Source organism: Drosophila arizonae, chromosome X (assembly GCF_054131065.1).
Source record: "Drosophila arizonae isolate 15081-1271.41 chromosome X, UAZ_ARI_1.0, whole genome shotgun sequence".
Taxonomy (NCBI): domain Eukaryota; kingdom Metazoa; phylum Arthropoda; class Insecta; order Diptera; family Drosophilidae; genus Drosophila; species Drosophila arizonae.
Window position 1 is genome coordinate 9,715,477 of NC_142927.1, and position 24,846 is coordinate 9,740,322.

Genomic DNA, 24,846 nt, shown 5'->3' on the forward strand with positions numbered 1-24,846 from the left:
TTTGTTTTGCTTGCTCGTTCTGAGTATACGCAGATAGCTTTACAGAGATTGCAGTCGAGACATCAACCCGCTTATTGGTTAGGGTTGCTGCACAGGCTAAAGTACGAATTGCTTATTCCAAGCCCACACCCTGGATAGTTGTTGTCTTTGCTAATTCAAATAGCGCGCATTACAATGGCGCTCAATGCCGATGCTCACCCGCTCGATTGAGTGCAGCAAAAATCCCATCTCACGCACACACCCGTATAAATATACTCAAATGATGTGTGGGCAATAATAATAATAAAGAGAATAATAATAATCACGCCACTTGCTGTACTTTGGCACTTCAGACGACGACGCGTCGCAGTCGCCGTTGGCATGTTGATTGCGTTGGACAGCGGACCACGCCCGCTTCCGTTGCGCTTAGCCTCATCCTGATGCCTTATCGCAGCTTGAATTGCTCCATTTTACTCTCTTCCTCTCTCTCTAAGACTCTCGCTATGGCAGCCTGTGCCGGTATTTATGTATGTATGTTCGTTTGCGCGAGTGTGTGTGTGTGTTTGCCTGCTTGTATTTTATGATTTGATGTTTCAGCTTTATTTATTTTTTTTGCCTTTCTTTCTTCTTCATTCTGTTTTATGGGCCGCTGATAAGAAATCTGCGTCGTCTACGTTGCTAACTGGAAACTTCGCTCCGACCCGCTCTGCCTTTCCCTCTCTTTCTCCTTAACACTTCATTCTGACGTCGCGACGTCAAAGGCAATGGCAGCTCAGGCAGCCGCAGCGGCTTGAGGGAGCGAGTGAGACAGAGAGGCTTTGCTGTGTTAAGCTCAAAGTCCATTCAGACAGCTCCCTGTTTTTGTATGATTTATTTTTATGTAAATACACACATCTCGCGGTCGGCCCAGCCCCATCATCATCATTATCGGCGTGATCATTATGATTTTACGGCAAAAAGTAAAGTCCAACTGGAAACTCGCTCTACCAGTACGTGGAGGGAGACAGGCGATCAAAAACAAAATGAAATAGCAGACAGAATGAACCAAGATGTTAGAGTGTCGCACTTGAGATACCCTGTACATATTTATGCGACTGTTTGAATGTGTATATAAAATGTGGTAATCAAAAAAATATTATATGTGTAAATGTAAGTTATATTTTTATATGTATATATACATACATATTTCAAAATTCTTTCCTTTTTTTTTGTTCAATTAGAATATGATGAATGATCGCTTTGACCCAATAAATAATAAAGAAATTGACTTAACTTTTCGTATATGCATGCATAACAGTTAAAGAAAATTTCGTTCAATTCGACCACGAAGACTGATCGGTTTTACCCATTGAGAATACATGATATGTATATATTTGTATACATAGGTATACATATATACGATGCACCCATATCAAAGTTTGCGTCCAGCCTTATCATGAAAGCTTAGAGATAGCTGATATATGGAGTGATCGGAAAAAAAAAAAGGGAAACTTATAGGAAAAACCAAGAAAATGAAAACATGAGGAGCCCTACAATATTGAATACCCTACGTTGCACATTCGATCATCAAGTGTATACACCCAACTTTGGAGCAATCATCAAGAATTTATATGATATGTACAACATGCTGAAGAATCTTTGTTCGAACATCGAGAGCTTTTCGGTTTTGGGCATAACACATACATATTGATTGATCCGATCCTTAAATGCTTTCGTCTGGACTCCAATTGGCATCCCGACTATGCGACTGAGCAGCTTCCATGGCCAAAACGAAAATTAACTTAGATGCCGGCGGGCATATAAATGAGCGAAAGCGAACTTGAGATTCACTTTTCGTATTTTGTTTTCATACATATATACATACATACATATATATGATTTTTTATTTTCATTTTTAATTTTTAATTTTTTTTTTTTTTTTTTTTTTTTGTATTTATCGCTTTGGCTCATTATCGAAATTCTCGAAATACTCGAGAGAATTCGCTGTAGCGAATAGTACCTCGCCCCGCTTGTGATTAGGCGACCTGTACCCTATGCTCTGGCGCTATCTAAGGCCCCGCTCTATAAATAGGTCCCCATTGAACTTCACATATAGAAATTGGCACTCCGGCACCAGGTGAGCGAGTCTCTGATAAGAAAACGATTCGTAACCGTGCAATTTAATCACGAGCAAACAAGCGCACACAAATCAAAATGCTTATTGCACGTCATTCGCGAGACAGTTATATGTGTGTACATCCAGATGTACTCATATCTTTCGCTCTATTTATTTTCTGCTAAAACGATTGGCATTCCAATCAGTGGGCTCAGCCAGTGGACAAATCCCCGGTTTATGAATGACACAATCAATAGAACTTTATCAATAATCAATAGGTTCTAGCATTGCATAAGTCAGTTGCATGATACGACATGAACTATGGAATGATAGATCAATCAGTTAGTCTGTCAATCAATCAGGCATTTAATCTATAAGTTACGTAACACATAGGATCAGTGAGTACCTCTAGCAATCAATCAGTCAATCAGTTGCTTAGCTCATCGAATCAGTCAGTCAGTCAACCGCCAACCACCAAATCAATCACCTGATCAGTCAATTAAACTAGAAGACATCAGTGAATAAATCTATGGAACAATGAGACTTTCGACTATTTCTAATTCCTCGAATCAGTTCATCAATCAATCAATCAGTCATCCCAGTCAGTCAATCAAACAGTCAGCCAGTCAATCAACCAATAGAACGTCTAACTTGATCAGTCACTAAGTTTATAATCCTTGAATCGAAAAATTCATCCGTGAATTGATCAATAAATCATATAAGCCATTCAGTCGATTAGTCAGTCAATCTTTCTGTCGATCAAGAAGTCAGTCAATCAGTAAGTCAAGCACTCCATGCAAATATCAATATGAGGATAAATCGACTTGGTCGTAGATAGATAATAAAAACAGTTAAAATACAATCCTAAGCATAATTGATAAATAGATAGATAGATGACGAATATATAAATAGATGACTGGAACGGTCAAATATCTGCAAATTTCTATAGAAAGTAGTGATCAAAACAAAATAGATGCAAATGTATCTGTAGCTGTTCGCGAATGGATCTATATGTGAAATTTAGATAGATGATCGAGTGGAAATATTTCAGCCTGATCCAAAACCTAAGTATGTCGAAAGCTCTTGTCAAAAATAGAAAACTTTTTCCACTAGTTAAATGAACGCAAATAGAATTCTAAATATAATATAGAGGCATAGAGTATATAGTGAGAGCTACGCCAAATACAGATAGCTTATTCTATTCAATTCCACATACGAGACATATAGCCATTATAGTATATAGTATAGTTCTGATTTACGACTAAGCAACCACTAAGGAAAACTCTAAGAATTTTGTTTATCTGATAAGGCAAAGGTTGTAATTATTATTAGTTTTGTTTGTTTTTTTTTTTTTTTTTTTTTTTTTTTTTTTTTTTCTCCACAAAAATCAAATTTAATTTGTGTTAAAGTGCGGCCCAGTAAAGTGAACGATAAGGGATAGTAAGAGGGGGTGAGAGTGTTAGGGAGAGCGTGAGGAATTTGTACCTTTGGTACGTTTTTCTTTGGGAATCAACGACTGACTTCGTAGAAAGTGCCAAATATGATAAGTCAAACAAATTATAGAACAATTATATCAACTGACATACTGCCCGTATATACATATGCCATATAGAGGCTATATAACTAGGCGCGCCTTATCGCCCTGGATAATTAAGAATGCAAAAGAACTTTGGAATGGGAAACGGAGCAAATCGAATCATTTTAAAATTGGGGCACAGACCAACTCCAGGCGCACACACGCACACTCCTGTATAACAGTATAACAGTGTGCGTGTATAACGTTTATCTGTTGAGTGGTTACTCTGAACTGATATTTAATGCCATTCGCCTGATAAGTTTTTAAGACCCCGTCATCAACTTATCTGCGCCTCACGTTCATAATTCATAATTCACCATTTTCATTAATTTTTTTTCCACATTTTTATTTTTCATTTTTAATTGTATTTTTTTTTTTTTTTTTGTTTTTGTTTATTTTATATTTTTTTGTTAGCTCAAAAGGTATTTATATAATTTGTATATATATATATATGTATTTATATATACTTTTCCATATATTTAAAGCATAATTCATCAGCTAAGAATATGTTATATATTAAGCATAATTAAAACATCAGTATTACATATATATAAATATGTATATATATATATATATGTATATATATATATTTCATTAGGCGAGCTCTCTATCTCGCTCTAGCTACATATAAACTATAATTCAGTTGTTTATCATTAAATAGTATAACGCATAGGTTAGGAGGGGGGGAGTTGGCTTTAGATATATATATTTCTATATACTATATATATATATGTGTATATATAAAGATGCGTATACATACGTTAAATATGTATAGCTAGCATAATTTCTGATCAGAATTGGTTTGTTATTTTTTTTTCGTATTGGACTTTCTCTTGTTATATTCTTCATTGAATGCATGTGTGTGGCACATGGTCGCCAGGTGGCGCTTTTAAGTTTTAGCACAGCTAAAAAAAAAATTGTGTTTAAAAACGTTTAACAACTACAACTTATATCGATATGCGTATATATGTGTGTGTATATATGTGTGTGTGTGTTTGTGTTTAGGTGTGTGTGTGTGTGTGTAGAGAGATGTGTGTTACTTCAAATAAATATTTACAAAGCAATTGCTTTTGTGTGTGTGTGTGTGTCTGTGTGTATATGTGTGTGCTTAGGCCACTTCTTAAAAAAAAAAAAAAAAAGTTAATATGCAAAGAAAAGAGGCATAAAATATATAAAACTAAATAAGAGCAAATGAGAAGCGTATAATAGGGTGGGCTGGTTATTAAGACGTCTTCCCTTTCCGTTTTCTACTGCTGATCGGGAAAAGAAAAAAACGACGAATTAAATCAGAGCCAACCCGACAAAGAAAAACCCCATTGGCAGCCGCACATCTTTCTACTGTACGCTAGATGGCGTTGCAACGGCAACTTTGCTCTTGGCATTGTTTGCGCTGTTGCTGTTAATGTTGTTGATGTTGTTGCTGTTGGTGTTGGCGGCGCTGGTGGTGGTGGTGCTGCTGCTGCTGGGTCCATAGGGTGTACAGTTGTCGCTCGATAGCGTCGACTGCTCCACATTTGTGCCCATCGATGAGTTTATGAAATTGATATATTGATGCAGCTTCAAGGCGGCTATCAGCGAGCTCAGATAGTCGTTGATGTTGCCTTGCTGGACCTGTTTGATCTGTCTGGAGACATTTCTATAGACGCGACGCGAGATCTTATTGGATAAGCGGCCGACGGTCTGGACTGTGTGTAATACGGGGTCCTCGCTGGCGGAAACTGGCACTAAAAATAGAACAACAAATTGAAGAAAATCAAAATTAATTTTATGATTAGAATAAAGCCAAAGAAGTGTTGGGCAAATGCTTGAACTGTTTGCGAATTATAAGCCAAAGTTATTGTTTGTTTTTAGTATGAGAATATTCGTGATATTTATTCGCTTGTTAAATTTCTTTTGATTATTTAATAGTTATTATTGCGCTTTGTGCTTTGTGCTTACCATTAGGTTGTTGATTTCCCTATCGATAATGCCTACGATCTCTGGATTTCTTCTAATGTACTCAACAATTTCGGTTATGATTTTCAACGACATGGACAAAAATACCGTCGAGGCGGCTATTAAGAATCTAGTGTCAATCTCTTGATCATAGTCGGGCTCCCCAATAACATTAACTACAAGAGAGCAGATAGACAGCGACAGAGATAGAGAGTGTGAGTGAGCGAGAGACAGAGAGCAGACGAACATAGAGAAAGAGAGGGAGAGAGAGAGATAAGATAGTTTTTAGCAAGTTAGTCAAAACTGCATGCTTAGTTAAGGACAATTGCTTAATCACAATGTGACGAATGTCGGATATGGCCCTAGGGAATAAGCAACTTGAGACCCACTTGAACTAAGTCTGAGAATCTATTAGAATTATGCATCGGTTTGGCAAACAAGCAGACATGCTTAAGTTTAAGGTTTAGGTTAGGTTCAGGGTGAGGGTTAGGGTTGGGGTTAGGCTTAGGTTAGGCTTAGCTTGGGTTAGGTTTGTGTTAGGTCATGTGTTCTTTTTGTTTGGATTAGTTATAGGACGAGTGTGGCTCACACTTACTGTCATTCTCAGCACTTTTGCCATTTCGCACGACAGCTTTTTGTTTATCTGTGAGAATTAAAAATATTTACGCTTTATTTAGGTCGGGATGTGGGGAAACCCGAAACTAGAAACAATTATTGAAGCCAAAAGTGTGGGCATTTTCCAGGGTTTGTTTTGAAGCTTGATGAATCTATTTACAAAAGACTGAAATCTGACTCTGGGAAAAAACTGTGAGTCTACAGCGAAGGTATTTGATGTGTAATCTATATTTGTATATTTGACCCTATTACGAGTTTTATTGATCTATCGAAATCTGAGATTAAACTGTATTTTTCTCATAGATAAGATTGAGTTGAAGTATTTATTGGCTCTGAGATGTGCTCTCTCGTACAAAGTGAAGCTCTATCATACTTGAGTCATACCCTGGAAATGCCCCTTTGCAGTCTGTAGCCCAGCTAAAAGTATCCATCTTCTCTGGATTTACTCACCATTATCCTCCTCGATGTCCGATTCGCTTTTGGGGAAATAGTATTCGAGGAGACGCTCAGCCAAAGCTGTGGTCGTATCGACCCCATTGACAGCGAGGCTGCCGTATTGGGTGGCCAGCACCTCGTTGGCCTTCTGCCAGGCCAGATCCTTGAGTGAGGCGGCCTTCTGTTGACCCGCTGCCTTGAACTTGACAACACGCTCCAAATGTGGCTGAACAACATCGATGACCTTGTTCTTGGCCTGGGCATAGATCTCCTGCGGTGTGTCCTTGATGATCGGCGCCTTAACCTCCAGTGTCTCGATGCCCTTGACCAGTGTCTGATCCACATAGGCGATGGGCCGGTCCAAGCGATTCACAATTGGTGCAGCTGTGGTCACGGCGCGTGCAACGCAATCCTCGGCCGCATTCAAGGCCCAATTGAAGACGCGATTTTTGCCTGAGAGAGCGACAGGGACAGAGAAAGAGAGAGACAGAGAGAGATAAAGAAGAGTATAATTTATGAGACTATCTGAATATGTGTATATAAGATATATATGTACATATGTATAAATATTTTATAAAGGCTTTTTAAACAGTGACAATTGAGCTCTGGCCCGACTGATAAGCAGCTGCAATACCCCGCCCCCCATCCACGCCCAATTGACTCCCGGCTCGAGAACTGTGCCTTATCGCCAGTTGTTGCCGTTGCCTGATTGATAAGCAACTGCGCAGTTGCCAGAGTTGTGTTGTTGCTGTTGTAGTTATTGTTGTTACTGTAGCTTTTAGCTGTTTGCCATTAGTGAGACTTTAATAGTTGCTGCCCATTTAGTCATCAACAACAATTTTTCATCTCGTAGGTAGCACAAAACAAATCAAATAAAACGCAAAACAAGTCAAAAGTCCAATGCTCACACTCAATCATGCTCTCTCATTCGCCCTCTTCCTCCCACTCTCTTTCACATACATATGTACATACATACATAGTTGAGCATTTGCGGCGACAATTTGTGCGCGCGCCCCCTGTCGGCCACGCCACTGACTGCACTTTCCTAAGTTATTCATAGCATACACACACACACACACGCACGCACATACACATACAAAACGCACAGCGAAACACACGCAATAAAAATTGAAAGAAACAAAATATGTTGGGCTGGCAACAAATTGTCAAGTTATGTAAATTTGCTTGTTTTTGCACTTTGCACGCTGCCGCAGAGCCGCGTCATGAGTGAAAGAATTTCGCCCGCTTTTGACGGCAGGTCATGGTTGTTGTTGTTGTTGCAGCTGCTGCTGGTACTGGTGTTGGCGTTGTTGTTGTTGTTACCGCTGCTGCTGCGGTTATATCGACTGCTAGTTCAATTGAGCTTAATTGGCTTCAATTTGGCAATGGCCAATTGCAATTTGCCGGCTCAATTAAACTTTTTCGAGTCTCGACTTCACGGCGAATTCGTCAAGCAATATTCACACTCAAAATGGCGAACTTTGCACTCGCCCTCGCCGTCTCTGTCGCTGTCGCTGTAGCAGCCGCAGTCGCGGCTTTGGGCGTGCTCAAGCAACGGAGGTTTGGCTTTTGCTTTTGAATGCTCTTTCGTTTCGTTTTCTTCTTCTTCTTTTTTTTCTCGAAGTCGTCTACAATTACTTGCACTGCAATTGATTTGCCGTTAGTTAACCGGCAGCTAAGCTCGAGTTCAATGCACTTGCATAGCCCAAACACATGGTCGCTGATATGCACTACAAAATGTTGGAAGGGGGCGAGGGACAGGTAGATGGGGAGAAGAGGTGCTAAGACACTTACCCTTCACTTTGCCATAGACATCTTGCGATTTATCCCAGGCGGCATTCACCACAGGCAACTTAATGATGCGCTCCAGCGACTCCAAATGCGGCAACAGATCCTTTGCATCCTTTGGCGGCTCAGTTGGCTCGGCCACAGCGTTGATATTCGGCTTTATTGTGCCGTTATTGCCGTTGGTGTTGCCTGTTGCATTTTTTTGCTCTACACTTGCCATGTTGCTTTTAATATATGCTCTCTCTCTTTCTTTTGCTTCTTGCTTAATTTTCACTTTTTTCTTTTTAGTTTTATTTAATTTTATGCTTTAGCACGGCACTTTTTTCGTCTTTTGTGGCACCAAAGAAAAAAAGGCAGACAATCTTATATGTATGTATTGTTGAGTATGTGTCAATTCCACGAGCTAAAGAACTTGAAAAGGGGGCTCTTTATATGTGTGTGTGGGGGGCCTGTGTGTGTATATGTATATATACGATCTCTTCTACAGTGGGTACGTCTGCTCGCTGTCGCACTCAACGCGTTTCTGACTGACTTACAAGCTGCGCGGCTGGTTTATTATGAGGGCCTCTCCTCCAGAAGACGACAACGACGACGACGACGACGACGACGACGACGACGGCGATGTCGGAGTGAACGCCAAAACGTATCGCAAGCGTGCGAGCAACAGAGAGCCAGAGACGTCGAGGCAGACAGAGATGGAACGTGCGCAGCGCTCTCTCTTCTCTGCCTTTTGAGTTTTGGACTTGCGGGCACGCCAGCGCTGCTGACGCCGACAGAGCTGCACTGCAATACTGCACTTGAGCGACAGTCGACGGCGAAAGTCTGCGTCTGTTGCCGGGCGAATTGAGGGGGAGGCAGAGAGAGAGAGAGAGAGAGAGAGAGAGAGAGAGAGAGAGAGAGAGAGAGAGAGCGAATGAGAGCGAGAACAGCAAAGCGAAATGATTAAACGAGCAGAGGAAATCAATTGCAAATGTAGGCAAAATTCAATTTGATTTTTCTGATGAGAACAAATTCGATTAATAAAGTTGTTCTTAGCAATTAGGTTTGACAACAATATTGCTCGTTTAGAATTTTAATTGCTTGGCCGTTCACTGCTCGCATGCACTGTGTGCGAACGTCTCATGCAAGCGGTGTTGGTAAGCGTCGCATTGTTACTTTGGACTTGAATTGTATTTCAACATGTGAAAATGACGTTTCGAAATTGGTGTAATCACATAAAGTGTTTATTTGCATTTGCAATGGGCGTGCCCGCTGGGAGGCTGGTTGGCTGGTAGACTGAACGGGCGGTCAGGTGAATATGATACAAAGCAGCATGCAATTCCAATTGGCATTTGCATAATTGGAATCACACCGAACCAGATGCTGGCAGATGGCGCGAGAGCATCGAAATGAGAGTGCATGCAAAGAGAGCAAACTGAAGAGAGAGAGGAAGAGATAGAAAGAGAGAGAGAGAGACTGGGAGAGCGGGAGAGTACACGCTTGAGAGGACGCATCATGCTTGACAACTAGATTAACACGCAGAGCATTCCCCCTCCACCCCACACACAACCATTTATTATCAATTGTTTTACTGTGTTTGTGTGTGTGCGTGCATGACCTTTGACCCAACACAGAATACTAGAACATACTGCCGCGATAACACGCAGTGCAGTGTGCTTGACCAACACTAACAGAATAGAAGATCATGTCATCAGAAGCGGAGATGGCGCCATGGCTGGCGTATTACAAGTGCGTATGTACTTACACACACATATATATACATACATACATACATATGTATATACATACATACATGCATGTACTTAAATTATACGTATACGTAATATTTGCTCTGCTCAATGTAATTGCAGCGCAGTTCCAAAGTTCAAACAACGGGTTCTGACTAAATGACTTGTGCTACAAACGAACAGCTAAGCGTTGAAATGCTACAGCATAGGCTGCACGACTAGCGAATACCCTGTAGCAGTAACTCTACTTGATCTCAGACTCACACATGCTAGATATGCACAGATATTATATCAAATATCAGCATTTCAATACAAATAATATATTTATCGAATGATCGACTATACGATCAGAGTCGTAGATACTCTAAAATCAGGTATACTTGAAGTAACATAAGGCTCGAATAATCTACGTCTAACCCATGCGTTTTGTAAGCGAATTACAAATTGCATTAGCATTATTAAAAGCTATCTAATATAAAAAATATAATACAAATAAATTCAATTCGCAATTCAATGTACATTTCATAAAATTGTGGCAGAAAATGGGATGCTATCGATAACACAATGATGTCACTGACATATAGAATAAAATATACACTTCGAATATATAGTCTCCTTTATCAGGATAACTTCAGAAATTATAATAATAAATAAGGTATCGATATTTATCGGTATATCGGTTTATTAAAATAAGCTTGAAATACGGAAACAGATCGGTGTTAGCTAATGGGTATACCATTAGCCGTCTGGGTCCAAAGATAAGCCGTCCCCAGACGCTGGCCCCTAAGTGAAGTACGCCCAATCAGGCGTCTGATACGTGGCCCAGTTCCGTTCGCTGGCTTTACTGTGCGTCGTCTGGCCACAAACCGCATTTGGTATCACCGTCTGTTCCAAAGTTCAGCTCATTTGCGTTGTCATCATAGCGGGGATTGCGCTATAATCCAATCGAAGTGCTAATTATCGATGCTTATTACCGATATCGATATCTAAATGATTATACAGATAGCGCTATCACCCTTCCGCGCCCGCCCTCTCACACTCATTCGGTCGACTTTGAGCCCCGACTTATCGCACTTACAAAACTACGTACCCCATTAAATATTTACAACATTGTAAATCAAATCAGACAGTTAAAAATGCCATAACGGTACCTTGTAATTGTTTATAGACGTCTCAAAAAAATACGTAAACAAAGCGTAAATCAAAGCACGTTCACACAATGTTGGTTAATATTTATTTTATTTCGTATTACATGGAGTTGTTATTATCTGATGGATCCACTTTAGCGATCTTTCGAAATTCATGAAGTTTCTGACAGTTCCTTTTCCTACTGGGACTTAGCTCGATTTTAGATCAACCAATTAGATATGCAAATCAAAAATTGAGATCAAGACTCAGTTTGTGTTTAGGATATACCGGAAAGATTTACTTTTAAATGGAAATGCAACGCACTTTAGATAAAACAGGAGAACAAAGGAAAAGCTGAAGAAAAGAGGAGAGAGGATGGAGAGTAAAAGAGATGTATAGAGCAAAGCAGAGCATGATAAAGATTACAGCGAATGTCAGCAGGGAAGCAGCAACCAGTGGAGATGAGAAGGAAATAATTGAACGGAGCAAGAGGAAGAAGTTCCTCTATTAAGAAAGAAGAAGTGAGGAAAGAAAAGGAGGAACTTTTGAGTAGCGCCTGGATAGAAATACATCGTGAAAACATCATAAAGCAGTCAAGTAAACTAAGCGCTGAAAAACTGCACTATCTAAGCTATATCTATAACTGCATATGTCTTTATCGTACTCTTACATAAGCATCAAATCTAACTTTTTAGTTAATGACTCTGTGATGTAGTTTATATATGTATGAATATTTTAGCTCTACAATGTATGTCTATCTAAGTTAAATTTGTGCTCCTTACCGCCTTCTAATTTATTTAGCACATGTATATACATACATACGTATGCACATATGTACATATGTCTGTATGTCTGTTTAGCCAGATGGCTATTGCATTATATTATCTATGGATTACGTCGTAAAGCAGCCACACATCCCAATATCAAATGCACTCGCTACAAATAAGCATTGCGTTGTCGGTTATTGACACTCACCGTTCTTATCGTGCAATATACATGTATATATGTAAATGTATATATATAGAAATCTAGTATATACACATACATACATATATATTCTAAGAGTCCATAGTATCTAAAGTCCAGAGTTTAGTAGCAGCTGAATTCATTTGCAATTCATATGCCAGATGTTGCAGCATGTGTTGCGCTGCCAAGGCTTTTCCTATATATTGTACATATGTATATATGTATGTACATACCTATATATGTATATGTACATATACTAGTACTACTATTAACCCAATTCAGTGCCAACGTGTTTCTGTGTATCCAAAAATGAGAATGAAATAAAAATAAAATGATGATAAATTTGGACTTTGTTCGGGTAGAAATTCCGCCACATTCATTACGTTAATCATGCGTAATTTGGATGAGTCGCTAGCAAGTTCATCGTTCTTCTTTTTCCTCTTCGTCCAGACATTATCGCACTTGCTAACAACAACAACGAAAAGTGTGTACCCAAAGCTCAATTTTGATAAGTTAAGAAAAGTTTTGTTTCTTGTTTTTCTTCTGGCTGAATTATATCGTAATGCTGAATGTCTGTCAAAACAGAATTCTTATCATATGATGATATATAGTGCTCTTCAGACTACAATATTTTTAATTATTATTTTTTATTTATTTTTATTTTTTGCGCGTCATGACTATCTAGTAATAAAGTAACTACGCTTTGTTGCTTTATAAATTCATTTTTATTCAGCTGAAGACTTAGAAATGTTTGAAAGCTTTATAAAATCGCTTCGCAAGTACTTGAGATATACATATATACATGTACATACATATATGTCGAGTGCAATTATAATGCCAGATGTTGGCTACCTGTCGAGTTGCCAAAGACTATTACTAAAATCCAAGGTGATGTTTTAACTCTATAATTTATTTTTCGTGATAAACAGCTGTTTGTTCCAGAAGGCAAATATTATGTAGAAAGTAAGCTTAACGAATTGCAGTACACAATTAACATATGCATGTACATACATCATATTACTTATGTAAATAAACGCTGTGCAATTATTGAGAAAGTTTTCAACATCAGTCCGAACTCCATAGCTGGCTTAGAACTCAAGTTACTTTGGCCTATTTTTATGCAAGCAAACTTTATCGCATGCAAAGAATTGCGAATTAACTGTTAGGCTAGCCTTACTGTAAATTATGATCCTTAAATACAAAATACTTTTCTGACTCTCTTCAGCTCTTCCCTTCTACTGTATATCATGAGCTCTGCCTCTCTCTCACTGTCACTCTCTCTCTCTCTCTCTCCCTCTGATTGCCTCGTTTAAATGTTAAACGCCACTCGTCATAAAGCAGACCAAAGGAAAAAAAACAACAACAAAAACAAAAGCAGTAGCAACAAAAAAAGCACCCAGACAGTTGGACTTTGGACGCTCTACGTGTCGCGGCTAGCGTCGTCGTCTGCGTGGCTAATGACGACGACGGCGACGACGCAGCAGCAGCGACACTGCCGGCGTCGCGCTGTAGCGTTGAGAAAATTCGATGAGTGGTAGAGCGCGAGTTTAATTTGTTCGGCAGCAGCAGCAGCAACAGCAACGCAAAAGCAAAAAAAAACAAAAACAAAAACAAGCATGAAACTCTTTACTCTTTTGACTAAATTTAGACAAGAGCAAAGACCAACTCTTGGCGTACGTCACATCGCACATACATACACAAATACATGCATGCATATGCATGTACATACATATGTATACATATACGCATGCCATTAGTTGCCATCTTGGGGGTACAGTTTGACATGCCACACGCGTCTACAGCTCACGCAGTAGATCAACATGAGTGCAGAAGTACTTGCAAAGACACATAGACGATTCACACACACGTATGTACATATGTATGTATACTCGCACACACACAAATCTGTGCGAATTTGTTTTTGCATTTCATTATTTGCGTTGTAGTGTTTGACAGCTCGCTGCTTGCTCAATGACAAACGGTTAACTAAGCTTTGCATGAAAATATGACCTGATAGTTATACATTCATACATACACATACACATGTACATATTTATGTACTAAATGGGTTTGAATGTATATTTGTATGTATGCATGTATATGCATACGGTTAATTCGCCGGCTGAACTTTGAATTTAAGCAATACTAATTTCAGTTCTTATTGTTGTTGATTTTCTCTTCTGCTGCTTCTTATTTGGACGCTTCCGTTGCCGTTTGAATTCTTGATTTTGTCTATTATAATAATCTGTTTGTCTGTATGTCAACTTGTATGTATGTATGTTTGTGCGTGCCTATGTGTATGCATACACATCTGTTAGCGCAAGATTTTTTTTCATATTTTTTGTTTTTGTCTTTTGTTGTTTGTTAAACGCAACCTTGATCTTTTATTTTTGGATGTGCGAATTCTAGAACTGTTGTCTGTGTGTGTGCAAGTGTGTGTGTGTGTGTATGCGTGCGTGTGAACTGCAACAATAAACAACAAAATTTGATACGATTTGTATGCTGGCGACAATCCAATCCCCAATCCAATCCGAAGAAGGAGACAGATTGGATTAATTGACTGACTGATGAAATAAATGACCTAATTAATTCATTGACTAGCTGCCACAATTTCGCAAGCAAACAAATGCAATAAGTGAGGAAGCAATCTTGAAAAGTTAAAGCAAATAACTTATTAATTTCATTGTTGCGATAAATAATGCAGGTGAGAACCTGGCATGGTAATTATTCGATTCTATATGGTCTATTGGGTCAGGTCAGAGCCTTGATTGTGGCAGAGGCGGGCACAGCGAAAGGAGCGGGACTGTGAACGCAAGCAGCTGTCTTCACCGTTATGTCTCCTTAATTATAACGGCCTATAAGGGTTTTCAGTTCCAGTCGAAGATGGAGACCGAAAGCATGCCCGCAGCTCCCTTGCTGAGCAAATCGAATTCGGTTTTTTGCTGTTATCTATTTTGGAGTAGTCTGCTCATACTTAAAATGCTATGCATGTCTCTATTGACAGCCAGGCAGCGCATTAAAACCAAAACGTTCGCCAATCCGGAGGATTTGCGGGTGGGCCGATGCACAGATGTGCGTTTCAACGATCCCAATGTGGAGCGAGTGCGTCGGTAAGTACAAAAAGTATAAATAAATACATAACTATGTATGTATATACATATGTACTATAAAATAAAATATGATGAAAAATTTCAATTAAATGTGTTATACAATGTCTGTGCATATGTATGTATGTTTGTATGTATGTATATGTATGTCACGTACGCTCTTAAAAGCCCATTAGTGACGTCACACAGTGATCCACGCTCCAGAAGCAGCGCATCATGCGATCTGCCGCATATTTAGATTGTGACCTAAGCATTAAATATAATTTGATTTAATTGTATAATCTAATATGCAATTCATTATCATGATGGTCCCGCTTCAAATTAATTTCATTTCATTGAGCTAAAAATCCATTTAATTGCTTCGCCAATATGCAATTCATTATCATGATGGTCCCGCTTCAAATTAATTTCATTTCATTGAGCTAAAAATCCATTTAATTGCTTCGCCAATACGTATGTAGTGTGTGGGCCACACACTTTCACTCTCGCCTTGCAGTTTGTTGAGTGCTTGTCCCACACACGTCATAATTGCACTTGAGCAGCTTCGCTATAAAATTCAGTTAAGCCATGAGCAATATATGATTAGGTATATTTATTATATTAAACAAAGAGATCAATGATTCTTTATACAATCATATGTATGTAAATGTATAATAAAATATTAATACTAATTGCAATATTTTTGCATTGCTTGAATGTAGTGTGTGGGATCCTTTTTCCTACTCTCCTGCTCTCTCTCTCTCTCTCTCTCACATTTTATCTATTTCTTATTGCAGCGCTCATCGCAACGATTTGGAGAATGTGCTGCCCTTTTTGCTAATGACCCTGGCCTATGTGGCCTGTGGCCCCCACCCATTGACCGCCAAGCTGCTGATACGCATTGGAGCCAGCGCTCGACTGTTGCACACGATTTTCTATGCTGTGCTGCCGCTGCCGCAGCCGACGCGAGCGATCTGCTTCTTCATCACGTTTAGCATTATGTGCTTCGAGGCGGTCTATGTGCTCATCTGTTCCATCAAATATATCTAAACGGAAGAGACAAGAGATGGAGAGGGAGAGAATGAGAGAGAGAGAGGAGGAGAGGAAGCTGTTGGATTTATGAGCCGTTTAACATTTTATGTTTTGCCTAGTCACCTAGTCAGTAGCTTCTCTAGTCGCACACACACACACACACACACTTATAAATAATAGCTTGGAACCAGTTTGACTAGTTGGCGCTGCGCTGTTTGAGCTGGAACTGGAACTCCGCATTGGATCACTTGCCAAAGTACGCTTTAGCCGCACAGACAGAAAACAGACGCTCGACATGTCCAACACATCTGCTCCTACGATGCATGATAAGCTGACAAATATGGAGCTGCTCACACTGGACAATCCTGTCTTCTGTTGCTATCTCTTTTGGGCCACAGTGCTGGTGGTGAAGATGCTGCTCATGTCCCTGTTGACGGCGTTGCAGCGCTTCCGCTACAAGGTAAGTCCTGGATGTGCCACACACAGTCACACACACACGACTGCAGCTCATTCATGCAATTTCGAATTTCACAGCTGTTGGGTCTGGTGCCGCTGGCAGTGCGGCGCAAGGTAAATCCTGCATGCTCGAAATAGTCATATGTACATATATAAATAATGTTCGGTGTATGGGACCCAATTGGAACTCTGCTTGCTTTTTGAATACTTTCGCTCTCGCTGCCACTGCGCGCCATGCACTGAAATGTGTAGTGTATGGGACGCATTTCTCATGAAGCTTCATATTTCCATTCACGATCCTGCTCTCGCTCTCATCAACAACATTGTTTCTATAAATACCAAATGCAATTATATTCTTTTAACGTATTGGCAACTAAACGTTCACACATACATATGCATGTCAAAACATGTATATATGTATGTATACAGATAAATTATAATACTGTATACATTAATGCACACATATGCTTGTATGTATGTGTATGTATATGTTTGAGCTGCTTGACAACATTTTGCAAAATTGGCAATCGCACCCTCTCATTCACTCATTTATATTTAAATGCTGTTCTTTACTTTCCCTCTCGCTTGCACTCTACTTAATATTAAGTGGAAGTGGTTACCCTTCCAGCCAGCGCCTTCCATTAATTCCATTTGCCTGCCACCACATTTCAGGTCTTTCCCAACGAAGAGGATCTGTTTTTCAAGAACATTGAAGTGCAGTTCGATGATCCACATGTGGAACGCGTGCGAAGGTGGGTATGCAAAACAGCCAACTTGAAGAGATTGACAGCGTGCTCTCTCCCCCTCTCTCTCTCATTGTAGAGCTCATCGCAATGATATGGAGAATATTTTGCCATACTTCATCATGGCCTTGATCTATGTGTGCACCAACCCCAATCCTCTCGTGGCCTGCAATCTGTTCCGCGTGGCTGCTATTGCACGCATTGTCCACACGCTCGTCTATGCTCTCTACCCAGTGCCGCAGCCATCACGAATTTTGGCCTTTGCCACGATGCTGCTGATTACCTTCTACATGGCTGCCGTTGTGGCTTTGCGTACATTGCGTTTCATTTGAGCGTACAAATTTGAAAAGTGGCGCCATAAAAGCTTGCGCGCGCTGACGTCACATAGTCATATCGGCTAGGGCAGCACAAATAGGTTTAGGGTTGAACAGCTTAAGTGATTTTTTTTTTTTTTTTAGAATATGCATGCGTTACATAATAAAAGGTAACACTTGACGAAGCTCTGCTTTTTTTTTTTTTAAGGCGTCACAGCTGTGGCATTGTCTATTAACATTTTCTGCCTAAATAAAATGTTTATATGGCAGACAATCTTAGAGCAGTAGAAGAGTAATTGAGGAATCAAATTATGGAGCATCAGAATTTCTGACGTCACAGTTACAGGAGAGAAGCGCAAGATCTCTCGCTGCTCTCACGTCACGATTTGTTTGTACATGTAAACAAACCATGAACCGGACACTCGTTCATTTAATCTAACTAGCTAGCTGATAAGAGGGAGGATGACAGTAGGATTTTGGGGAGCCAGTTAAGAACAACGCGATAATCTCTGACGTCACAGGTGTCATATATCGCAATTTGTGCACTCTTACGTGCCAAAAATGAAAGCGAAAATTTGCGTTTGGTTTCAGTAAGTTTTGGCTTTTTTTGTTTTAAATTAAATTAACTATAATTAGCTTGAGATATAACAAACGAAAAAAAAATTGGGATATTAATTTAAGTTAACGCGCCAGTGGGTGGGGAGATGCCGCCGCCTTATGCTAAGTAGTACTCCACCGACCCAGCTTCTAGCTTCCTAGATATTGAAGCCAGCATCTCGCATGCATTGCTTGTGTGCCTCGATCAGCTTTGTGCAGTTCTCCTCCCCGTTCTCCACAATGCTGCAAATTGCAAAAGTACAAGTTGATTAGACTACCGAAAGCAAACGTAAATGCAACATCAAAATTTGTTGCGTCATCGCATTTTTACTTACCACTGGTCACGTGCCCGCTTCGTTTCGGGGCAGGCACAGCAGGCTTTGCACTTGGGTTTGTCACCGCCGGCGGCGGCTGCATTTGTCGCTGTAGTTGCGGCGGCGGTCTCCACGACTCCGACTCCCTTCGATGAACTGCTGCCCATTGTTATGTTGTATGTTATTTACGCAGAGACTGGGGGAATATAATAAATGTGGGTTTTAGGTGAATCGGATGCACTTCTGCTTTTGCTGGCATTTGTTTATGTAATAAATCTTACCTAAATTAAAAAATTTGTGCAGTTTATTTCACCACAATTCACACGAATAACAAATTTCAAGTTCACACACACACGCACGCGACGAACAGCTGATTGTTTATTTGCCTATCGATAGGCGTCGCTGCAGCACACGTGCTCAACAGTGTTGTCAGCTCAGCTTTTTTATAGTCAAATTTTGAATGCACTCTCAATGGAAGAGTAAATGCAATTTATTTCAAAAGCCGTAAGTGTTTTTTCTGGTATGTGTGTCTTAATGTTTATTATATTCTGTATGCTGTGTAAGTATTTAAATGTAAGGTGTGAACAGTGACAATTATTTAATAGAATATTTGATTTAGAACCAGGCAGGAAGGGGCCATTTATAAGCCTTATATATTTATGTAATCTATAGTAGTATACATATATATAGGGATAATTCGCAACTAAATGTTTATATATGTAGCTCGTTTGTAAATACGGCTGGCAGCACAATTCACAATAAGCGCACAGTGTGGGTCAACTATCGCTGCTACTATCGATATGCAAGCTAACTATTTACTTTGTGTATTTCCGCCACTACTGTTTACTCCATGTTTATTGAAATTTGCTTATATTATTATAATGAATGGTTTTTAGACTGTTTCCATTTGATCCGCGCTGGTGCTGGCTGCCGCTGACTGCTTCAACCGCTGCAGCATATTGTGTGAGACCAAATCTAGCTTTAAATGCTGAACGCTCAACGCGCTGCCATCCCAATCAATCAGCATTTTGAATTTGGCCGGATCGCAGAGATTAAGCAATTCTGTGAAAGCAAATTTGTGATGTGATGTATTGAAATATACACATAATTTATAATCTGTTTTTCTCTTACCCATGCCGCCGCTCTGGTACTCATTGCGCTCCCTTTCCAGTGTTATTCTGATGACATCTTGTCGAGCTGCGTGCTGATTGGCGCGATTTTTGCCTATCGATTGCTTCAGCGCTATTTGCTGTAGTTCCTCGTCGAACCTATGCAGGTAGAGCTCAATTAGCTCTTCAAATTCCTGTGGGCTCAGCGGCGTCGTGCGCTCCTCATCAATGTGGCCGAGAAACCAGCTCAGCTTCTCGCCCATTATATTGCTTTTAATCGCATGGCCGAGGCGGGTTTTGTGCTTGTTATTCTGTCTGCGAGCCTTTTTGCCCAACGCCTTAGTCTTACGGCTGTTGGGGTGTTTGCATTTCTCCAGTTCTTTACGTAAATTCGCCTGCAATTTATAGACATTGAATTATTTATTTACTTTTTAACATTTGCTGCGACTTGCCATTTTGCTGATCACGTTGTTTTTGTTTGCTGACACAGCTGCTTGGTAGCTAACGATATTTCTACAACAGCTGTTGTCGCTAGAGGGCGCCAGCGTCATAAGCATCCGATTGGTTTGAAAATCTGTACAGTGTTGCGCGCGTAACCATTTGGCTATAAAATAATTAGCCTTTTATCCACATTTGTAAGAATGTTATCAATTTCTCCAATACGGTTGCTAAAATTCATATGAAATAAAAAGCTTTTTTCCTTTACACGCATTTTGTCAAAATTGTCATAAGTGGAACATAGTTATTTTGAGATTCTTTGCTGTAATAATTTGAAATAAAAGACAATTATGCAATAGAACTAGATATTCCTTGTGTCTTTCTCATGTCTAGCTCTTAATATTAATTTAAAAGATTTTCTGGACAATTTCTTATCACCATCAATTTTTAGCCTTAATATTTGATAAGCAATGCTGTTAGCACTGCCACGCTCAATAGCTAGTCGCTAGATGACGCTAACTTCAATCGATATTCAAATTCCCTATCGATGTTGGACATTTGAAAGATGTTTTGAAGCTAGATGGCGCTAGCGTAACGATCAGCTCCACCTGGCAAACAGCTGGTAAATGCAAAACAAACTGACGACCAGAAGTTCGTTTGATAAGGGCGATCATTGGGGGCAGTTGAGTGGATTTAACGCATCGACTCGCACATTTTGCAGCATTTAGAGGTATTTTTAACGGAATAAATAGCCAACCAAAACAGAACTTAAATTTCTTGGTCTTTTACAATTACAGGCCATTACCAACAAACATTCACCAAATTGGCCATGGCAACACATTTGCTACGAAATGGCAGCACATTTTGGCTGCTCAAAAATTGCCAACGCTCGATGCCATTCACTGTAAGTGGCGATTAATGAACAATAATTAAGTTCTTTGAGTATCTTTGATCAAAAATTATAATTTGCGTGCGGCGAAAGGTATAAAAGCAACGGATACACGAGAAAGTCGCGATGTTCTGCGATGTTCTGTTATGTAATCGAATTCGCACAACAACAAGTGGCAATTCCATTTGTCCAGTTGACAGCATGTGTGCGAGCGCGATAGCATGCTTTCCACGCACAATTCGCGCAACAGGTGCGACAGAGCGAGCACGAGGGAGAGGGAGAGGGTGAACGCACACCATTTGTTTCGCTGTTCTCGCACTAATACCGAAAGGGGGCGCATGCCTGTTTGACTTTACCATTTAATGTGCTCAATCAATTGAATATGTTCGCGAATCGGGTATATTGTGTTTCTGCTAGTAGTTGCAGCGATAAAGGGTAATACGATATATATTTGTATATATATGTATATATAAGTATATATTGCTATTTAGGGGTCATTCTTAATATGTTTTAGTAGATCTGTTATGGCTTTTGTTGAAGTTTATATATAACGAAAACTCAATACATCATTTATTGTGTATATTGTGTATTAGGTGCTTATTTTCTAGGGTTTTCATATGTTGCATATGCTTTTCCATATATTTCCATATATGTATGTATATCAAACATTGATACATGTAGGGTATTTGTGAGTCAGACAAATTATACTCCAGAATTTGCCGCTTCATTTGCACTTTGTATTGAAACGTGGAATTTGATATTTGAAATCGGTGATATTTGAATAACTCTGGGCCCTTTTCAGGTGTCGCGGTGCCTGCATTGGACGCCTCGCTTGGAGAAGAAGATCGCCTTCAATTTGAGCGACATTGGCGAGGGCATACGCGAGGTGACCGTCAAGGAGTGGTTCGTTAAGGTGGGCGACACCGTCGAGCAGTTCGACAATCTGTGCGAGGTGCAGTCGGACAAGGCATCGGTGACCATCACCAGTCGCTACGATGGCAAGATTACGCGCATCTACCACAACATCGATGAGCTGGCTCTGGTGGGCAAACCGCTGCTCGAGTTCGAGGTGGCGGATGCGGAGGAGGAAGAAGATGATGGCAGCAGCAGTAGCAGCAGCAGCAGCAGCAGCAGCGGGAGCGATAGTGATGCGCAGCCCAGCCCAGCAGCAGCAGCTGGCGGTTTGTCAATTGGTCGCCATATAACACCCGCCACACCCGCCGTCCGTCGCCTGGCCAAGGAGCATAAAGTGAATCTGGCCAAGGTGCCGGCCACAGGCAAAAATGGACGTGTGCTCAAGGGCGATGTGCTCGAGTATTTGGGTCAAGTGCCGCCCGGCACCAATGTGCCCCATCCCAGCAACACGCAAGCCAAGCTGGCTCCAGCCGCCACTCCGCCCGTGACGGCGCCAGCGGATCGTGTGGAGCAGCTCAAGGGCGTGCGCAAGGCCATGCTCAAGTCGATGACGGAATCACTCGTAAGTAATAAAGGGACATAGAAACTCAAGTTTATTCTATATATATGCTTATTGATTGGTCTATTACGCGTCTGTGTGTTAGTTGTCTAGTAGTTATTTATTCTTCTTCAAATGTTGCATAATGTACCAATCGATAAATATCGATAGCTAATTTATCAGTAACTCTGATATATAGTAAACTAGTGCCTTAAATTTCAGGCTTACTCAGTCTTGCAGCATACTTTTACCTGTATATGTGGTGACTTCCATATTTATCGATATATCACGATTACTTTGACATTTATACAGCATCTTTGACTAGAGTATGTAAATCATTTTTATTGAAATGCAGCAAAATAAGCTCCTAATGCATATTCTAAAACTCCCTCATTTTAATAAAACCGATAAATATCGATATTAATGCGTAGCCCCAATATAAAAAGCAACGCACACGATTTAAAGCTCATATGCATTTAATATGAATTTAAATTTGGATCAGCTTACCTTCACATTTGCATTAAATCGATAAATATCGATTGTTATGTTTTTTTCTAATCAATATTTCTAATGCTCAAAGCAGGGCATTCAAAGAGATCTTGATTTTCATCAATTATACGCTGTCTATGTTAAAATATGTACTAGTAAAACGGAGCTCGATAAATATCGATCTAAATATTTGTTTTTTTCGAGCTCATCCTAAGCATTTTATGAACTGAAGTTCCTCAATGCTGTAGTCACTCAATTTAGATTTAGTTATAATAGTGATTCCATATATAATTATGTTTCCATTTCCTTTCATAGAAAATTCCACATTTTGCGTACAGCGATGAGATCGACATGTCGAATCTGGTCAAGTTCCGGAGCCAACTGCAAGCCTCTGCTCAGGAGCAGGGCGTGCCCAAGCTAACCTTTATGCCGTTCTGCATTAAGGCCGCCAGCATTGCCCTGACCAAGTATCCGATTGTGAATAGCTCGCTGGATTTGGCTAGCGAGTCGATCATCTATAAGGGCGCCCACAACATTAGCGTTGCGATCGATACGCCCCAGGGCCTGGTGGTGCCCAACATCAAGAACTGTCAGGCGAAGAGCATCATTCAGATAGCCAAGGATCTGAATGAGCTCGTCGAGCGCGGGCGCACTGGCTCCCTGGGCCCCGCGGACTTTGCCGACGGCACCTTCTCGTTGTCCAACATTGGCATCGTAAGTGATCTATGTCTATGAATAGAATTGGTTTGGATCTCATACAACTCTTGAACTTGCAGGTGGGTGGCACGTATACACATCCCTGCATAATGGCGCCCCAGGTGGCCATTGGTGCCATGGGACGTACGAAGGCGGTGCCGCGCTTCAATGACAAGGACGAGATTGTCAAGGCACACATCATGAGTGTTAGCTGGTCGGCGGATCATCGTGTCATCGATGGCGTCACTATGGCCAGTTTTTCCAATGTCTGGAAGCAGCACCTGGAACATCCGGCGCTCTTTTTGCTCTACTAAGCCAGGCTGCGAAGCTTCCAGCGATCAACCGTTAAGGCTGTTCTCTTGCATTTATTTACAAAACAGAAAGATAGAAAACAAGAATGAAAGAAAGTTAGAAAGAAAGCAAAAAAAAAAAACCTTTGCAACTGTTTTCAGTGCCCTATGGCCGCCACGTGACGCTCAACCCAAGTTATCCCCTCTCCCCTTCAGAATGTGCATTTATAGCGGACGCCGCCCGTGCGAGCTCCTCTTTAGCTTTAAGCTCGTTGCGCACTTGGTTGGCCAATGAAAAAACGACTCCTAATCCCATCCCCCTTTCAATTGTTATGATGTTTAATGCTGCTCACAGTTTAACTGTAAGTTGCATATTTTAAATATATATACACATAAGTATATATTATATGTACTCCTGTTGTAAATGGTTGTCTAAATAAATAACGAGCATTTATTTTTTAGCTCTATAGCTAGATTTTGTTCAACTCTGTATTAGTCAGGAAAAGGCTATTTTATAGTTAGTGGTGTTAGCTAGTTCACAGCTAGATTTAGCTTCTGGTACAGCTAAAAAATAATTATGCCAGGGCTCTAAGCAGCAACAGGGAAAAAGGCACATAAATATTTATATATGTATGTATAAATAGATAGATATAGATATTCTTATCTATATATGTACATTGGTTTTGTGCTTTTAGC

At 40.2% G+C, this 24,846-nt stretch overlaps 6 protein-coding genes and 1 long non-coding RNA gene across 12 annotated transcripts; 4 read left to right on the top strand and 3 right to left on the bottom strand.

The window, feature by feature from the left end:
- Nucleotides 1-327: 327 nt before the first annotated feature.
- LOC149267870 (uncharacterized) lies at nt 328-4,590 on the top strand. Its single transcript, XR_016271395.1, has 2 exons — nt 328-1,128; nt 1,200-4,590. It is a non-coding gene; the product is annotated as an uncharacterized LOC149267870 (long non-coding RNA).
- Nucleotides 4,591-4,755: 165 nt separating this feature from the next.
- Lsd-2 (Lipid storage droplet-2) lies at nt 4,756-8,974 on the bottom strand. Of its 4 annotated transcripts, XM_018015496.2 has the most exons (5): nt 8,430-8,974; nt 6,651-7,088; nt 6,181-6,228; nt 5,589-5,761; nt 5,121-5,374 (listed from the first exon to the last, which is right to left on the bottom strand). In XM_018015496.2, exons 1-5 carry the CDS (start codon nt 8,641-8,643, stop codon nt 5,231-5,233), a joined length of 1,017 nt encoding a protein of 338 aa, XP_017870985.1. In that variant the 5' UTR covers nt 8,644-8,974; the 3' UTR covers nt 5,121-5,230. The 4 variants fall into 4 exon arrangements, with proteins under 4 accessions (XP_017870983.1, XP_017870984.1, XP_017870985.1 ...); XM_018015494.2 differs by lacking the exon at nt 5,589-5,761 and having other exon boundaries at nt 4,756-5,374; nt 8,430-8,972; XM_018015497.2 differs by lacking the exon at nt 6,181-6,228.
- Nucleotides 8,975-9,551: 577 nt separating this feature from the next.
- On the top strand, nt 9,552-16,383 carry LOC108619138 (microsomal glutathione S-transferase 1). Of its 2 annotated transcripts, none has more exons than XM_018015503.2 (3): nt 9,552-9,559; nt 15,116-15,354; nt 16,128-16,383. In XM_018015503.2, exons 2-3 carry the CDS (start codon nt 15,128-15,130, stop codon nt 16,378-16,380), a joined length of 480 nt encoding a protein of 159 aa, XP_017870992.1. In that variant the 5' UTR covers nt 9,552-9,559; nt 15,116-15,127; the 3' UTR covers nt 16,381-16,383. The 2 variants fall into 2 exon arrangements, with proteins under 2 accessions (XP_017870992.1, XP_089332201.1); XM_089476075.1 differs by lacking the exon at nt 9,552-9,559 and adding an exon at nt 13,927-14,879 and having other exon boundaries at nt 14,949-15,354.
- A 274-nt stretch (nt 16,384-16,657) lies between these two features.
- LOC108619136 (microsomal glutathione S-transferase 1) lies at nt 16,658-18,984 on the top strand. Of its 2 annotated transcripts, XM_018015499.2 has the most exons (4): nt 16,658-16,822; nt 16,897-16,932; nt 17,491-17,570; nt 17,641-18,984. In XM_018015499.2, exons 1-4 carry the CDS (start codon nt 16,658-16,660, stop codon nt 17,891-17,893), a joined length of 534 nt encoding a protein of 177 aa, XP_017870988.1. In that variant the 3' UTR covers nt 17,894-18,984. The 2 variants fall into 2 exon arrangements, with proteins under 2 accessions (XP_017870988.1, XP_017870990.1); XM_018015501.2 differs by lacking the exon at nt 16,897-16,932.
- Cox17 (Cytochrome c oxidase copper chaperone COX17) lies at nt 18,456-18,953 on the bottom strand. The gene is made up of 2 exons (XM_018015506.2): nt 18,808-18,953; nt 18,456-18,715 (listed from the first exon to the last, which is right to left on the bottom strand). Exons 1-2 carry the CDS (start codon nt 18,951-18,953, stop codon nt 18,631-18,633), a joined length of 231 nt encoding a protein of 76 aa, XP_017870995.1. The 3' UTR covers nt 18,456-18,630.
- Nucleotides 18,985-19,594: 610 nt separating the features above from the next.
- LOC108619135 (translation machinery-associated protein 16 homolog) lies at nt 19,595-20,565 on the bottom strand. Its single transcript, XM_018015498.2, has 3 exons — nt 20,348-20,565; nt 19,918-20,290; nt 19,595-19,848 (listed from the first exon to the last, which is right to left on the bottom strand). The coding sequence occupies exons 1-3, from the start codon at nt 20,450-20,452 to the stop codon at nt 19,679-19,681; spliced, it is 648 nt and encodes a 215-aa protein (XP_017870987.1). The 5' UTR covers nt 20,453-20,565; the 3' UTR covers nt 19,595-19,678.
- A 339-nt stretch (nt 20,566-20,904) lies between these two features.
- On the top strand, nt 20,905-24,619 carry Dbct (Dihydrolipoamide branched chain transacylase E2). Its single transcript, XM_018015493.2, has 5 exons — nt 20,905-21,063; nt 21,131-21,237; nt 22,025-22,699; nt 23,480-23,878; nt 23,941-24,619. Exons 2-5 carry the CDS (start codon nt 21,163-21,165, stop codon nt 24,172-24,174), a joined length of 1,383 nt encoding a protein of 460 aa, XP_017870982.1. The 5' UTR covers nt 20,905-21,063; nt 21,131-21,162; the 3' UTR covers nt 24,175-24,619.
- The last annotated feature ends 227 nt before the right edge of the window (nt 24,620-24,846 follow it).

Coding starts and splice junctions, on each gene's coding strand:
- LOC108619135 (XM_018015498.2), bottom strand. CDS start 20,452: ATGCTTATGACGCTGGCGCCCTCTAGCGACAACAGCTGTTGTAGAAAT. Junction 20,291..20,347: donor ACAACGTGATCAGCAAAATG/GCAAGTCGCAGC, acceptor TATAAATTGCAG/GCGAATTTACGTAAAGAACT. Junction 19,849..19,917: donor GTACCAGAGCGGCGGCATGG/GTAAGAGAAAAA, acceptor TTGCTTTCACAG/AATTGCTTAATCTCTGCGAT.
- LOC108619138 (XM_018015503.2), top strand. CDS start 15,128: ATGGAGACCGAAAGCATGCCCGCAGCTCCCTTGCTGAGCAAATCGAAT. Junction 15,355..16,127: donor AATGTGGAGCGAGTGCGTCG/GTAAGTACAAAA, acceptor TTCTTATTGCAG/CGCTCATCGCAACGATTTGG.
- Dbct (XM_018015493.2), top strand. CDS start 21,163: ATGGCAACACATTTGCTACGAAATGGCAGCACATTTTGGCTGCTCAAA. Junction 21,238..22,024: donor AACGCTCGATGCCATTCACT/GTAAGTGGCGAT, acceptor GGCCCTTTTCAG/GTGTCGCGGTGCCTGCATTG. Junction 23,879..23,940: donor CGTTGTCCAACATTGGCATC/GTAAGTGATCTA, acceptor TTGAACTTGCAG/GTGGGTGGCACGTATACACA.
- Lsd-2 (XM_018015494.2), bottom strand. CDS start 8,643: ATGGCAAGTGTAGAGCAAAAAAATGCAACAGGCAACACCAACGGCAAT. Junction 7,089..8,429: donor TGTCTATGGCAAAGTGAAGG/GTAAGTGTCTTA, acceptor TCGCTCTCTCAG/GCAAAAATCGCGTCTTCAAT. Junction 5,375..6,180: donor CAAAAGTGCTGAGAATGACA/GTAAGTGTGAGC, acceptor TTCTATTTTTAG/TGCCAGTTTCCGCCAGCGAG.
- Cox17 (XM_018015506.2), bottom strand. CDS start 18,953: ATGGGCAGCAGTTCATCGAAGGGAGTCGGAGTCGTGGAGACCGCCGCC. Junction 18,716..18,807: donor AAGCGGGCACGTGACCAGTG/GTAAGTAAAAAT, acceptor TGCAATTTGCAG/CATTGTGGAGAACGGGGAGG.
- LOC108619136 (XM_018015499.2), top strand. CDS start 16,658: ATGTCCAACACATCTGCTCCTACGATGCATGATAAGCTGACAAATATG. Junction 16,823..16,896: donor TGCAGCGCTTCCGCTACAAG/GTAAGTCCTGGA, acceptor CGAATTTCACAG/CTGTTGGGTCTGGTGCCGCT. Junction 16,933..17,490: donor CGCTGGCAGTGCGGCGCAAG/GTAAATCCTGCA, acceptor ACCACATTTCAG/GTCTTTCCCAACGAAGAGGA.